The following is a 14,142-nucleotide window of genomic DNA, read 5'->3' as shown; positions in this document are numbered from 1 at the left end:
TGAAAATATTTTTGTGCTGTCCTGCTCTCTCTCTCACTCTCTCTCGCTCCTTTTTTTTTGGGGGGGGCTAGTGGGGTGGGACTAAGTCCCTTGTACTGCGGCCATTTCTGGCCTACTGTACCAGCCCCAGATGATAGGTGAGGGTGATTGTGGAGCAGTTGGTGGCATGAAGAGTGGCAGGGGAAACCGAAGTACTAGGAGAAAACCCGGGATTGAACCTGGGCCGCCGCGGTGGGAAGCTAGCGACTAACCGCTTGAGCTATGGCGCGGCCTATCCTGTTCTTTGTCTTGGTACAATCGCAAATTAGAAAACAGACAAGACTAAACGTACCACTTAAAGGAATAAATTTATTCTCTTCTGCAATGCCCCAGAGCCTACGTGAATCGGTTATGAAACCTGTACTTGTCGTTACGTATTATGAAATGCCTGGATGTTTCAAACAGGAAGTCCATGAGCTAGCAGAAACGTTTTATATTTATACTTCTATTTCATGCCGTGTGCAATCGTACCTTAGTCATCCTATATATGGTCTGTGTCTTCATAATCATTAGAACACAAACCACAAGCAATTCCAAAAACAACGAACTGCAGTATGCGAAGGAAGCGATGCCATCAACATGCGAGTCTGAAACATTCCCAGTTGTGAGTTCATGTAATTACCGAAATGTCTGAATCACTGAATGCTGTGTTTCTTGCCGTTTAGCCAGACGTGACACAAAACGCAGAACTTTTCGACACAGTTAAAATGTTTGGTGGATAGCCATGAACACCGGAAGGGGCGCCCTGTGTAGGCACTGGCCTTCCTCAGGGCTGCTCGCCACACTCCTCCACTTTCTGATGTCCGGCCACACACACTCTACCCATCCCCATCTTGGTCTTCCCACTTTCCAAGTTCCTTCTCAATCATTCTATAACGTCACTAGCACGTGCTACGTGTTCAGCCCATTCAAGCCTTCTCACCTTTATGAATTTAATAACATCTGCTTCATTAACAGTTTGTATAGCTGAAGGTTATACATCTTCCTCCATGCCCCATTTTCTTAAACTAGTCCAATAATGTATCTCACGATCCTCCTTTCAAAGATACTTAACAGGCCTGAAGGCCGCTCCATAGCTCAAGCGGTTTGTCGCTGGCTTCCCACCGCGGCGGCCCGGGTCCGATCCCGGGTCTGCTCAAGTGGGATTTGTGGTGGACAAAGTGGCGCTGGGCAGGTTTTCTCCTAGTACTTCGGTTTCCACTGCAAATCTTCATTCCACCAATTGCTCCACAATCACCCTCATCTATCATCTGGGGCTGGTACAATAGGCCAGAAGTGGCCGCAGTACAAGGGACTTAGTCCCACCCCACTAGCAATAAAAAAATACTTAACAGCCTTCCATGCGATCTTGACAGTGGCCAATCTCAGACGCACACAATAGCACTTACACGTACTTCGTACATCATAATTTCGGTTTTCCGGGATCAACCGACACTTCAGGTGTTCACTAAGGCCATGCAGGCAGCCACCAAGAGTACATGCTTTTGTAATTCATCAATAACGTCATTTTTACAATTAACCTCTGATCTAAGGCTCGGTGGATACCCAGCAACATAAAATGGCCGCTAACACTGCGCAATATTAAATTAACGTGGAATAGGATGGAGGGGGGAAATGGACATGATTAATCTAGCTCAGGATAGAGTGGTGGGTTCTTGTGGTCATAGTAATGAACCTTCTGGTCCCACAAAATGCTGGAAAATTGAGTCGCAGAACAAATGTGCGCTTCTCAAGAATGACTGGACTCCATTTAGTTAGTTAGTTAGTTAATTAATTAGTTACTACGCAATATTAAATTAACGTGAGTACTCTGCAACATTCAAGAACCTGACCGCTAGAAAACATGAAATGGTACTGTAGTTAACCACTTCGCCGATCACAGTGACCGCGCGGTCTAAGGCATGAACTGTCTTCGCTCATTCGACCACTGGGATCGTGGGTTCGAATCCCACTCAAGGCATGGATGTCTGTGTGCGCGTTTATTCTGTGTTTGTGTTGTCCTGTGTGTAGGTAGCGGCCTTGCGACGGGCTGATCCCCAGTCTGTGGAGTCCTACCGTCTGTACAAAAAAAGATTAAGATACCGAAGAAGATGTCAAGGCCCAACAGAGGGCTATAGAGCCACCGATGAATGAATAAAGTTAAATACTTCAAAATCGAATCAACGTTAATGATTTATACAATAATAAATCAATGTAAAATCTGGGCAATACTGAATTAATTAGGGCGCATACTATGCAGCGTTAATCCAAGTGGAAAAGTTTCCAGTTACTGAACTAATGTGAACAATTCGCAACATTAAAATAAACGTGAAAACCCTTGGAACAGACGAACTAGCTTAAGTAATTAGGAAACATCAAATGAATGTCAACAATTTCACAACATTTAAACCTACGTGAAAAATTTGCAATACCGCACTAACTCACACTGCAAAGCGGCCTCCGTAGTCTAGAGGTAACGTTCCCACCTCATGACTCGTATGGTACGCGGGTTCAAATACCCGGCGGAGGTCGTCGAATTTTTAAGGGCGGAAAAATTCAGGGAACAAGTCCTCCGGGAAGGACTTTAAGCTGTGTGTTCCGTGTCGTAACTTTACGGCACGTAAAAGAACCTCATATCCCCAAAGGGGATCACTGAGCCAAATTCCAGGACGTTTCCCGCCCAACAAGTCTCTAAGGCCTCCGATAGATGGGGGGAAGCATTGTTTGCACCGCTAAGCAAGTGGCCGAACTCGCTTCCTCAGCGGGACTGATGGTACGCACCATTTATCGGTAGGGTATAGAGACTGGTAGAATATCATAGAGGGAAGCACAATAGATCAAACTGGTCGCGGTGAATGGGGAAACCCACCCTCTCTAAATAACTAACTAACTAACTAACTAACTCACACTGCAAACATTACATGAATGTGAATACTTCTCCATCATTAAACAAATGTGACAAATTTTGCAATACTTATCTAAAATAAATTCGCAGCATTAAATGAATGTGAATAATTCGCAACAACAAACCTGCGTGATCAATTAGCAACATCGCTAAATTAATGATAACTTTGCAAATTAATGTGGTTCATTTGGTTACCTTAAATAAGCACGAATATTTTCCTAAATACATAAATGCGATCAGTTTCGCAAAATCAAACTGACATGAGTGCCTTGCATCGTAAAACACTTCCGTACTCTGTATGAACATCAGAAGTTCGCAATATTAAATACTTCGCAACTTAAACATGAAATTTTCATGACACTTAACAAACACGTGTACTTCGGAACATTAAAAACGTGTCAAAAATTAGTCTTCTAAAATTACGTAAATAAGAAACAACTAAATCAGTCCCCTTGCAGAAAACGCATATAAACGTAATGTGTACAACAGCACGGGTCTATACAGCTTGCTTGCTTGCTGTTCTCATATTCCTTTTACGGTGGCAGGCATTCAGGAACCATCTAATCACTGAAATACAACACAACATACTTTGCTATCAGCTATCTTTAACTTCTCTTTATCACAGCTCTGCGGTATTCAGATTACAGGTTAAAATCACACAGAACGTTAAATAAAGCAAACGCACACGAAAATGAACAGTTCTTAGTACAATACACGTAATGCTCAGTGACGTTTACCTGGCGATTTTTGCCGTGCGGCGTGTGATGCTGTGATTTGGCTGCCATAACAAACCACCAACCGCCAATGACCCGGCCGCACTACCACCGTTCACCCTCTTACTTCTCGTTTTGGACACTCGGTTCACAGAGGCAGCACGTGCGCACACATTGCGCAGACGCAAACGAGTCGCAGAAGACTGGGAAGACGTCATTACTAAACTCTCCATATTCCTGAATCCTTGTCCAGCCAGGCGTGGACGTTACGCGAGATTCGGTGGGAACATGTACCACACGGTCCCGTTTGGAACAATTTTCCCTGCGGTTTCTTTCTTTACGCAGCCTTCTTTCCTGTGACTTTCTTCCTTATTTTTCCCAATTCCATATGCCCCCACTTCACGCAAGACGTTATTTTTAAAGATGACAGCATTTAGAACGATACTAGTAGCGAAGTTCTACTCCTTTGACCTTCGTCAACTCGCGAGAACGACCTTCGTGAACACTGAACACACAGCACTTCCATGCTCCTCGAAGTCCTTGCCCGAACAAGTCTCACATAGCCCACACACTCACGCGTCTTTCCACGTCAACTAATACGAAGCAACTGAGACAAACATTGGCTCGGCTCAACACCTCCCATATAGATAACTCTCACAGCAACAGCGATTTTAGACATAAGTCCCCCCTCCACCCCTAGCCGCTCCCTCCCATACATCTCTTGGCAGCAGCATATGATGCTGCTACTCCAGTGATTGTGTTTTGTTGTTGTGACGTCACAAGCTCCGCGGAGCCAATATTGTGATAGGACTGATCGATGGCTTTTCTTCTCACGCCACCACTCGAGATTTCTCGAATAAAACATTTTATATTCGTTATTCCAAATTTAGTTAGGAAAGATCCCGCGTAGTAGCTTAGCTGGTTGTGGCACAATGCTACATGCCGGAAGGCCACGGGTTCGATTCCCGATGAGACTCACTCACGGAACATGGCCCTTCTTGAGAAGCCGCGAATTGTGCAGCTACTCAAGAACTTCCCAGCATTTTATGGAACCCGAAGGTTCATTACCGAGCTCACAAGAGCCCTCCACTGGTCCCTATCCTGAGCCAGATTAATCCAATCCATACCATCCCAGCCTGTCTCTCGAAGATCCATTTAATATTGTCGACCCACCTACGCCTTGGTCTTCCCAGTGGTCTCTTTCCTTCTGGCTTTCCCACCAATATCCTACATGCATTCCTCTTCTCCATTCGTGCTACATGTCCTGTCCATATTATCCTCCTTGACTTGATCATTCTAATTGTATATGGAGAATATTACACGTTATGAAGCTCCTCATTATACAGTTTTCCCCAAACTCCTGTCGCCTCATCTCTCTTCAGTCCAAATATTCTTAACACCCTGTTCTCAAACACCCCCAGTCTAGGTTCCTCCCTTATGATATATTGAATTTTTCAGTTTACGTAACCCTTCCAGCTGCACTATGACCCTGGGTTCGACCCAGCCTCTAACAGAAATGAGTACCAGGAATCCTCCTGCGGGGTAAAGGGCGGCTGGTGCATAAGGCTGACAACCTCACTGCCATCTGTGAACACACTATCTATAAAATGTGGAAGCCTCAACGTCTCACAACCCTATGTTCAAGTGACAAAGTTGGTACAGTTTACATGGTGTAATACATTTTCGGAAATTCCACGGTCAGCATCAATGCACTTTGCCACTCGTGTGAGGACCGCATACAGCATATTCGGCATTTTTCACGGCACTCCTACAATGTTACTATCAACAGTCACAACGGCGAACTGACGCTTCGCAGTGGTGATTCACATGCAGGAGGAAAGGACAATGTTGGGCTCCAAATTCAAACTACTGTACAGTGAAATAGCTCTCCCTTGGAAACCGTTCGGAATAGGACACATGTACGTATACAATCGTTTGATTAGAATGACCGATACTATGACCTCCCAGGGGCCGCGCCACAGCTCAACCGGTTAGTCGCTGGCTTCCCACCGCGGCGGCCCGGGTTCGACCCCGGTCTGGTCAAGTGGGATTTGTGGTGAACAAAGTGGCGCTGGGGCAGGTTTTCTCCGAGTACTTCGGTTTCCCCTGCCACTCTTCATTCCACCAATTGCTCCACAATCACCCTCACCTATCACCTGGGGCTGGTACAATAGGCCAGAAGTGGCAGCAGTACAAGGGACTTAGTCCCACTCCACTAGCAATTAAAAAAAAGACCTCCCAGAATATTATGACTTCTTCTCCTGGGACACCCTGTATATATGAGCCAGGATAACTCGGTTTGTATAATGAGGGGCTATGGGCTTGATGGCCTGGGTTCGTTTCCCGACAAGTAAAAGATTTTTTCTTACTTCTCCATAGCGTCCAGACTGTCTCTGGGGCCCACCCAGCCGCCTAACCAATGGGTACCGGGGACTCTTTCCCCGGGGGTAAAGCGGCCGAGGAGTGAAGCTGACCCCTCTCCTCCATCCAGTGCCGAGGTTAAGCAAGGTGAAGCTGTACTGCCACCCCCCCACACGTCTTCATGGCGTAGTGTTTGCCGTCCCCAGTATACAAATGGTTGGGATGGTTGCCAAGTTCCCAAGTTGCTACTGCGTGCTTCTCGTGCAGCCCACCTTCATTTAAATCCTTCATATACAAACCCCTCTCCTGTAAAGACACCAATTTTTTTCTCAAATTACACAGTAAATTAGCTTAAAATTACGCAACCGTTGTCCCAATTAATTAAACACGAGGAGAGGGAGAGGAGTGGGGGGGGGACTGAAACATTTCCCGGCTTTCCGGCTAGGGTTCGAATCCTTCTCAAGGCATGGATGTCTGTGTGTAGGTAGCGGCCTTGCGACGGTCTGACCCCCGTCCACGGGGTTCTACCTTCTGTGTAAGATAAGCAAAAAAAAAAAAAATTCAAAGATGGCCTATGCTCCGAAATGGGAGTGGGAGCAACAGAAATAGAGAGAGAAGGTTCCCAGGCAGTGTCCGTTCGTCCTTCTTGGAGAGGTACTTTTGAGAAAGGGGTAAAAGCCTCATGAAATGAAGACCTCTCTGTTGTGGGCAGAGGAAAAACCTTATGAAATGCAACGCGGAATTTGAGTACTAATTCTGTATTTTCTCTAGGATCGAGTAAAACCACGGGAAAACATGATCGAGTTGTCCGGTCGCAGGACGTTTCGGATGCAAACTGACTTCTAGCCAACGGCCTGGTGCTTAAATACACGAACCTCAAGGCTAATTACTTTTCGTGCTGCTACTTCATTGAAAGAACTTCACAGGATTTCGTGTTTCGTTTGCACGCCCCGGATGAGCAACAAGCAATTTCACATGTCACGCACAAAGATCATTATATTTTGTGCCATGAAGGCCATGCAAATAGTATTTGAGATTTCAATTTGTACTTTGCAGAGAACACACCACTTTCCCAGTACAAAGATCAAATGGATAATGCTATTTAAATAAATAATCAGTGTATACTCTCAGAGGCATACGTAAATATACTTTGCTGGTAAAATGCAGTTTCTTATTTGCTTGTATCACCGCGTACTTTTGAAGGGTTAATTAGGCAAGCCTAACTTCAAATATGTGAGGTAACGTGACGTAACCAACACCTGGGTTATGTAACACACCACATGAGTTGCAGGTGTTACAAATGTACAGTCAGATTATTTGGGGACTGTGCGACGGGGCCGCATCATTTTCCGCTCACCCTGGCTGATGAGCAAACGCATTTTTTGTGTTATGTTCCCTTTCAGTAGGACAACGCCAAATCGTATAGCTTAAACACGTTCGCGGACAGTAGTGGACAACAGTGATTGCAGACATACTTGAAGAATGCCGTGTAGATTCTGTGTGAACAGACGTCTCGGAGGAACGACGGTTCATGTAAATTCTACACGGCGCCACATGCCAGAAGACGGCATTCGTCATAGTCACCGCCATGAAAACCTCAAATCTTAATTGCAGACATATTTGTTTTGTTTTCAAAATCTTGAGATATTTACCCGTAACGACCAAAGGGCCTAATCAGTGATAAGTTAAGATCATGGGTGGTGTCATGATTCCTGTAACAGAGCTATGGAGGCTCTTACATTTTCTCTAGACAATCGGCTCATAGATGACGGTGAGGTTGTCTCCCTTGAGTATAAATACAGGAAAGCAAAAAGTAGCTATACAGTTCCTGTCAAAACGCAGTCTCTGAATTAACGGTAAATTTCATAATTTGGAAATACAAATTACCTCACAGAAAACAACGCATCCCTATTCCGAAATGAAACTGGTTAATGCAGTTCAGGCAACTGAGCGCTGTTTGTTCCAAATGCCTCTGGTAGATGGGGGATATATCAGGTACCGAGGGCCGACCTCGTTGCCTGAACGGGGCTGATTGCACGCACCAGTACCGGTAGGGTATGGCGACAGTAGAAATTAAAGGGGGACGCACAATGGACCAATAACTGGTCTAAGTGCATGGGGAAACCCACCCCCTCTAATAATAATAATACTATCAGCAGACCTATGACCCTGGGGTCGACTCAACCTCTAACAGAAATGAGTACCAGGAATCTTCCTGCGGAGTAAAGGCTAACAATCTCACCGCCATCTGTGAAACGACTGTCGAGAAAATGTGGGAGCCTCTACGTCTCACAACCTTACGGGGCCTCCACGGCCTGTTACAGGGATAACTTTACCTTTTTACTTTATTATTATTATTTTTTGTTTCTCGTGTGTATATAATATTTAACACGAGTTCTCCAGTGGTACCGGTATCATTTGCCGTGTCACAGTCCCAATAAAACATTAATTTCCTCGATTCTTATGGAAATTTGCTCCTTGCTATAAGTGAATTCAAATATCAATGGTCATTTTTCGGTCCCATTATCCACCTATAATGAGGACCCCCTGCACAAACATACGTACGCGCGGAAAACCACTGGTTTTGCACATGCGCACTGTCACCAGTCACTTGCTGGCTGGATAATCAGTTACTGTTCCCTGTGACCTCGAAATGGTTACACGAGTCGATTTAAAACGGAAATTAGAAGGGACTGGAAAGGAATATGACCTTCCGCCTTTCTTGCGCCATCTGAACTTGAAAGTGTACGAATATGAATCATTGCAGACGGATCTCAAGGTGCGATGAGGGTGGGGCAAAACTTTCCATTTCGTGTGCCACGAGACAAGTTGCAAATGGACGCAGAACAAGACAACTCGTTCCTTCGCGATTCTATGATTATTTAAAAGAATTGTTAAGGCCTGCGCAAAAAGTGAAAACGCACATGAAATGGCGTGTTTCGTTTTAATTTGTGAACCAATTCTTCAAGGTGCAACTTCTTGTCGTTTCCGTAGACTCTTAATTCGTTATGTTGCTGCTTTTTAAGGTTGCTTCCCCTGCATTGAAAAAAAGTAAACGCAGGCTTATGCGATCTCTATGCTGTCTGTGCGTCTGTTTGTCCCCTTCCCCCATTAACATCTGAGTACTTGATACTTGCTTGGTATGTACGAGGAAGAATCAGTAAATAGGACAAAAACTGATACAAAACGTAAATCATGTGATACCCGAACCTGGAAAGAAAAAACGTTTATTCCTCGACATACCCTCCACCAACACCGATACACTTGTCCCCTCGCTTTATCAGTGCGCCGAAACCCGCAGCGTATAAGTCTTTTGGCTGTTGTCTCAGCCACTTTCGCACCTCCGTCTTCGTCATCAGCTAAACCTTTGCCACTGTTGTGAACCACTACGCAACAAGCACTTCCCACCGTAAACATTTCTTTATGCATATCTTTGTTTTTGCCCTTTTGCCTCCCCACCCCCCCACAAAAAAAAACGAATAGAACTTCTCCACAAATTTTGTGTAAAGCAATACTTGGCGAATTCTGCTAGTCACGCGTGCAGAAACGCCTGTAGCCCTCGTGTAACGTCTAGATTTTACCTATGTCAGAATACGTTCACAGGTAGGACTCCTTAGACAGGGGATCAGCCCGTCGCACGTCCTCTGCCTACACACAGAATAGCACAAACACAGAATTAACGCACACAGACATCCGTGCCTCGAGTGGGATTCGAACCAGATGACGAGGACCGTTCATGCTTCAGACAGCACGGCCACTGTGATCGTCCCTTCAGCACCAGTGCTGTCTGACAATTCCCTAGTCGGGAACAGAAGGAAGTGACATTTTATCTCATCCAAAAACACGCGAAACAGTGAAGGGAGTCCGGAGTTCACAACGTCATTGCAGCTACTGCCATGTCAACAAACGAGATACCTTACAGCGCGTGCGCACTGATAACGAGGCGCCACAGTGTACTGTTCCTTACCGGAACGCGTATTTACAGAGTCTGAATAAGTGGGAGCACTGATATGCGTGCATCTGTGCACGGAATGAAAGGCTGCTTGCGTGCGCCGGTGTATCTATCCGCATGCTTGAACTCATGAATGGAACTCGATATTGTTAGAATTTTACGAAAACTTGTAGAATCATTTCAATCTCCACTTAGCAAACAAGTTTCACACGTTTCTACATTGTCAGATGATAATATCCTTAATTTTTAGGTTAGGTATACAACTTTTCAGAGTAACCTGATGCATTTATCATTAGGAAACGTTGGTATTGTCAAGAATGGGGGGAGGGGGTGCCTGACTTATTTTTTTGTATATCTCCGTTTGTTTGTACAGTCGGTCCATATTTTTTTTAACTCCAATAATTATACAATCTATCCATTAAGTGTGGATAATAAGTACATTTTGTGGTTTACATATAGAAAAGGAAAGAGAATTTGTCGTGGTGAGCATGTTCCAATGAACATGCTCAATACTTATTTTAACTGCTTAGTGATATGCAGTTAAGTGTTGAATTATTCAAATCTGGTGGGTAAATCTGATGGTTTAAATCTGTTTAACCTCCTGATTTCTCCTTCGTCGTCGAGCAGTTTTTGTGCCAAGTCGTTCGGATGGGCCTGGAGTCTGATTTTATACTTTTTGCTGTTTTTTTTTATTTCCTCTCGTACTGTTGGTACATCTAGGTCCTTGTGTAGTACCGTGTTCGGCACATACCACGGTGCGTTAACTATTATTCGTAATACTTTGCTTTGAAATCGTTGGAGAATTTCTATGTTTGAGTTACTGGCTGATCCCCATAATGGTATCCCGTACGTCCATATCGGTTTGAGCATGGTTTTGTACAGTAAGATCTTGTTTTCTGTCGATAGCTCCGACTGCCTTCCCAGCATCCAATACATCTGTCGGAATTTTATTCCGAGTTGTTTTCTTTTGGTGTGAATGTGTTTTTGCCATGTCAGTCGTTTATCCAGGTGTATACCAAGGTATTTGGCGTCTTCTGCTTGTGGTATCTGAGAGTGATTTAACGTTACTGGAGGACAGGTAGTGCGTTTCATGGTAAACGTTACATTCGTAGACTTATTTTCATTTGCCTTCATACGCCACTTTTTCAGCCAGTGTTGAATTTTATTTAGGTGGTCTTGTAAGTTCCTGGATGCGGATAGAGGATTGGTATGAGATGCCAGGATAGCTGTGTCATCTGCAAACGTCGCTGTTGTTGTCTTTCTAGTTGTTGGTAGATCTGATGTGTAGATCAAGTATAGCACTGGTCCTAAAACGCTACCTTGGGGTACGCCAGATGATATTGGGTATAGGTTTGTTAATGCCTCCTGTTGCTTTACAAAGTAGTATCTATGTGTAAGATAGGATCTCAGAATTGCGTACATTTGATGCGGAAGTTTCTGTTTCATTTTGTAGCATAGTCCTGCGTGCCAGACCTTGTCAAAGGCCTGTTCTATGTCAAGGAACACCGCTGTGCAGTAACGTTTTGTTTCGAGATCTCTGTTTATTTGGTTGACTAGTCTATGGACTTGTTCCGTAGTTGCGTGCTTGTTTCTAAATCCGAATTGGTGTTTGGGAATTATGTTTTGATCTTCTATCACTGGTTTTATTCTTTTCAGTAGTAGTTTTTCTAGTACCTTGGATAGTACTGGTATCAGACTTATTGGTCTGTAGGATGTTACTTCTTTCGTGTTTTTCCCAGGTTTTGGCAGCATAATTATTTGTGATATTTTCCATTGTATTGGGTAGTATTCTACTCTTAACACTGCGTTGAATATGTGTGTAATTTTTTGGATGCATTTTTCTGGTAATTCTTCCAATATCTTTCCCGTGATTAGGTCGAATCCAGGAGCTTTTTTGGGGTTGATTTCTTTTTTGATGACCGTTTCCACTTCTTTATATTTGAAGTTTCGCATTGGTAGATTCATCTGATAGGGTGCATCTAGGAAGTTGTTGATTTCGTATTCTTCTTCTTGTGTGGTCTCAGTGTCGAAAGGTTTGAAGACCTTGGAGAGGTGTTTGGCGAATGTTGCGGCCTTCTCTTGATTGCTTCTTGCCCAGTTGCCTTCGTCCGTTTTTATTGGTGGTGCTGGCACCTGAGGTCTTTTCAGTCTCCTCGTTGCTTTATAGAGTGAGTAATCGGTAGTTTCTGTCGCAGTTAATCCCTTTAGGTACTCCTGGATGGCTTCATTTTTTAGTTTTTGTAGTAATTTTCTTAATTCTTTGGTTTTTTTATTGTAGATGCTCTTGTCAGATTCTGTTCTGGTAGTCTGCCATCGTTTTCGTGCTCTTCTCTTTTCTGCGATTTTTTGTTTAACAATAATTGGGCTGTTCTTTTTTATTCCCTTGTCATTTCGATCTGGTGTGGCTTGCCATGCTGCTAGTTGGATTGCCTTGGTTAATCTTTCTACTTCGTCATCTATGTCAGCTTCTGTTTTTAGGGGGGTCTCCAGTGTGACTATTTTATCTAATGTTTCCCGAAACAAATTCCAGTTCGTATTCTTGCTATGTAGGGAAGGTTCTTTCGGTTTTTCTAGTATTTGGGCGTACATGGTGACTATGATTGGGGTATGATCAGACGTGAGATCTAGGCTTGATTCCACTAGGAATTTTTTTGTGTTAAGTCCTTTGGTAACACAAAAGTCTAGTATGTCCGGAGTCTTTCTGCTGTCTGTTGGCCAGTATGTGGGTTGTCCTGTTGTTAAGTAGCTTAAGTTGTTGCTGTTCATGGTAGCAAGTAATTCTCTTCCTTTTGAGTTTGTGAGTCTGGAACCCCATTGTACGTTTTTTGAATTAAAGTCTCCTCCCACCAGGAAATTGTTGCCCAAAGTTTTAAAGAAATGTTCAAAGTCTTTGTGTTTGTTATTATGCTTTGGCGGGCAGTAGATCGAGGAGATTGTTATTTCGCTTGAATGTTCCTGTACGACTACGCTAGTAGCTTGTATATTTTCTTGTTTGTATCCTTCTTTCTCATAATGCTTGATATTGTTTCTGATCATTACTGCTGTGCCTGCGTGTGCTGTCCCATCAGGGTGATTTGTGTGATATATGTTAAAATTTGGTATTTTTATGTAACTTTTGTTTGTAAAATGTGTTTCTGAGATTAGCATTATGTCTATGTTATTATGTAGTAGGAATATTTTGATTTCTTGTACGTGTTGAGTCAATCCATTGGCGTTCCAGATTCCTATTTTTAGTACTTCAGCTATTGTGAGGATTTGTTGACCAGAGTTGCTATTAGATTTATTAATGTCCCCATTTGATCCATTAGATTTTTCATCATTTGTTTTAATTCAGCTAGGTCATTAGCTGGTTGTGGTGGTGTAGTTGATTTTGTCTGACCTTCATGTTGGACTGGGTGTACGATCTTGGGTTTCATGATCTGTGCATATGATATGCCCGGTTGTGTGACGTCTGTATCCGTTTTTCTCTCTCGTAGTGTTGGGTAAATTTTTTGTTGTATTTGTTTGTGTATTATGCATCCTCGATAGTTAGCTGGGTGATGTTCCTTGCAGTTGACGCATATGACCTCTTCATCTCTTGTTTTTCTAGGGCAGTCTTTGGTTAGATGGTTCCTAGCACATTTAACACAACGTGGGTTGTTATGACAATAATTTCTTGTGTGCCCGTACTTCTGGCACCTCATGCATTGCGGGATTTCTCGTTTGATGTGTGGTGCCTCGAATTGCACGCACGTATTCATTAGTAGTTTTACTTTGTATATTTCTTTGTTATTATCTTGTGCCTTGAGGTCAACAAAGAACAGTGGTAGTTGGACGTTAGTATTCCTTTGCTTTACATTCCAGATGTTTATGACCATATGTCCTTTTTCTGCTAAGCTGTTGCTTATTTCTTTTAGGTCAGTTGTTGGATGCATGTTTTTCAAGACTACTCTAAAGGTTTTGTCTTTCTTAGGTTTATATGTATGAAATTCCGTATTTTTTTCCATTAGAGCTTTGAGAATTGTGCTATACACGTCGCTCTTCAGTGGTTGTATTTTCACCTGATCATGTCGTAATGTTTTTGTAGTGTAGTTATCTTTTGCTAGTTCGTCTAACAGTTGGATCAATGGTTTTATGTTTTTTACGCCTGATACAAATATGGGTGGTGGTTTTGGCTCCTTTTTTGCGATATCTGCTGTTGTTTCCATTTCTTC

At 43.4% G+C, this 14,142-nt stretch overlaps 1 protein-coding gene across 6 annotated transcripts in view; it reads right to left on the bottom strand.

Annotated features, from left to right (window-relative positions):
- LOC111868871 overlaps positions 1-14,142 on the bottom strand; it is a 314,970-nt gene that overhangs the window by 149,604 nt on the left and 151,224 nt on the right. The window contains exon 1 of one of the 6 annotated variants that reach the window (XM_023859914.2): positions 3,661-4,255. The exons of 3 other annotated variants lie outside the window; for them this stretch is intronic. In XM_023859914.2, coding sequence (XP_023715682.1) covers positions 3,661-3,869 — 209 coding nt within the window. In that variant the 5' untranslated portion in view covers positions 3,870-4,255. Of the gene's footprint in view, positions 1-3,660; positions 4,256-14,142 lie in introns of those variants that run through there. 2 more of the 6 variants (XM_023859913.2, XM_023859915.1) reach the window with 2 other exon arrangements.

This window comes from Cryptotermes secundus, unplaced genomic scaffold (assembly GCF_002891405.2).
Source record: "Cryptotermes secundus unplaced genomic scaffold, Csec_1.0 scaffold547, whole genome shotgun sequence".
Taxonomy (NCBI): Eukaryota; Metazoa; Arthropoda; class Insecta; order Blattodea; family Kalotermitidae; genus Cryptotermes; species Cryptotermes secundus.
This window is presented reverse-complemented; position numbering and strand designations above follow the sequence as displayed.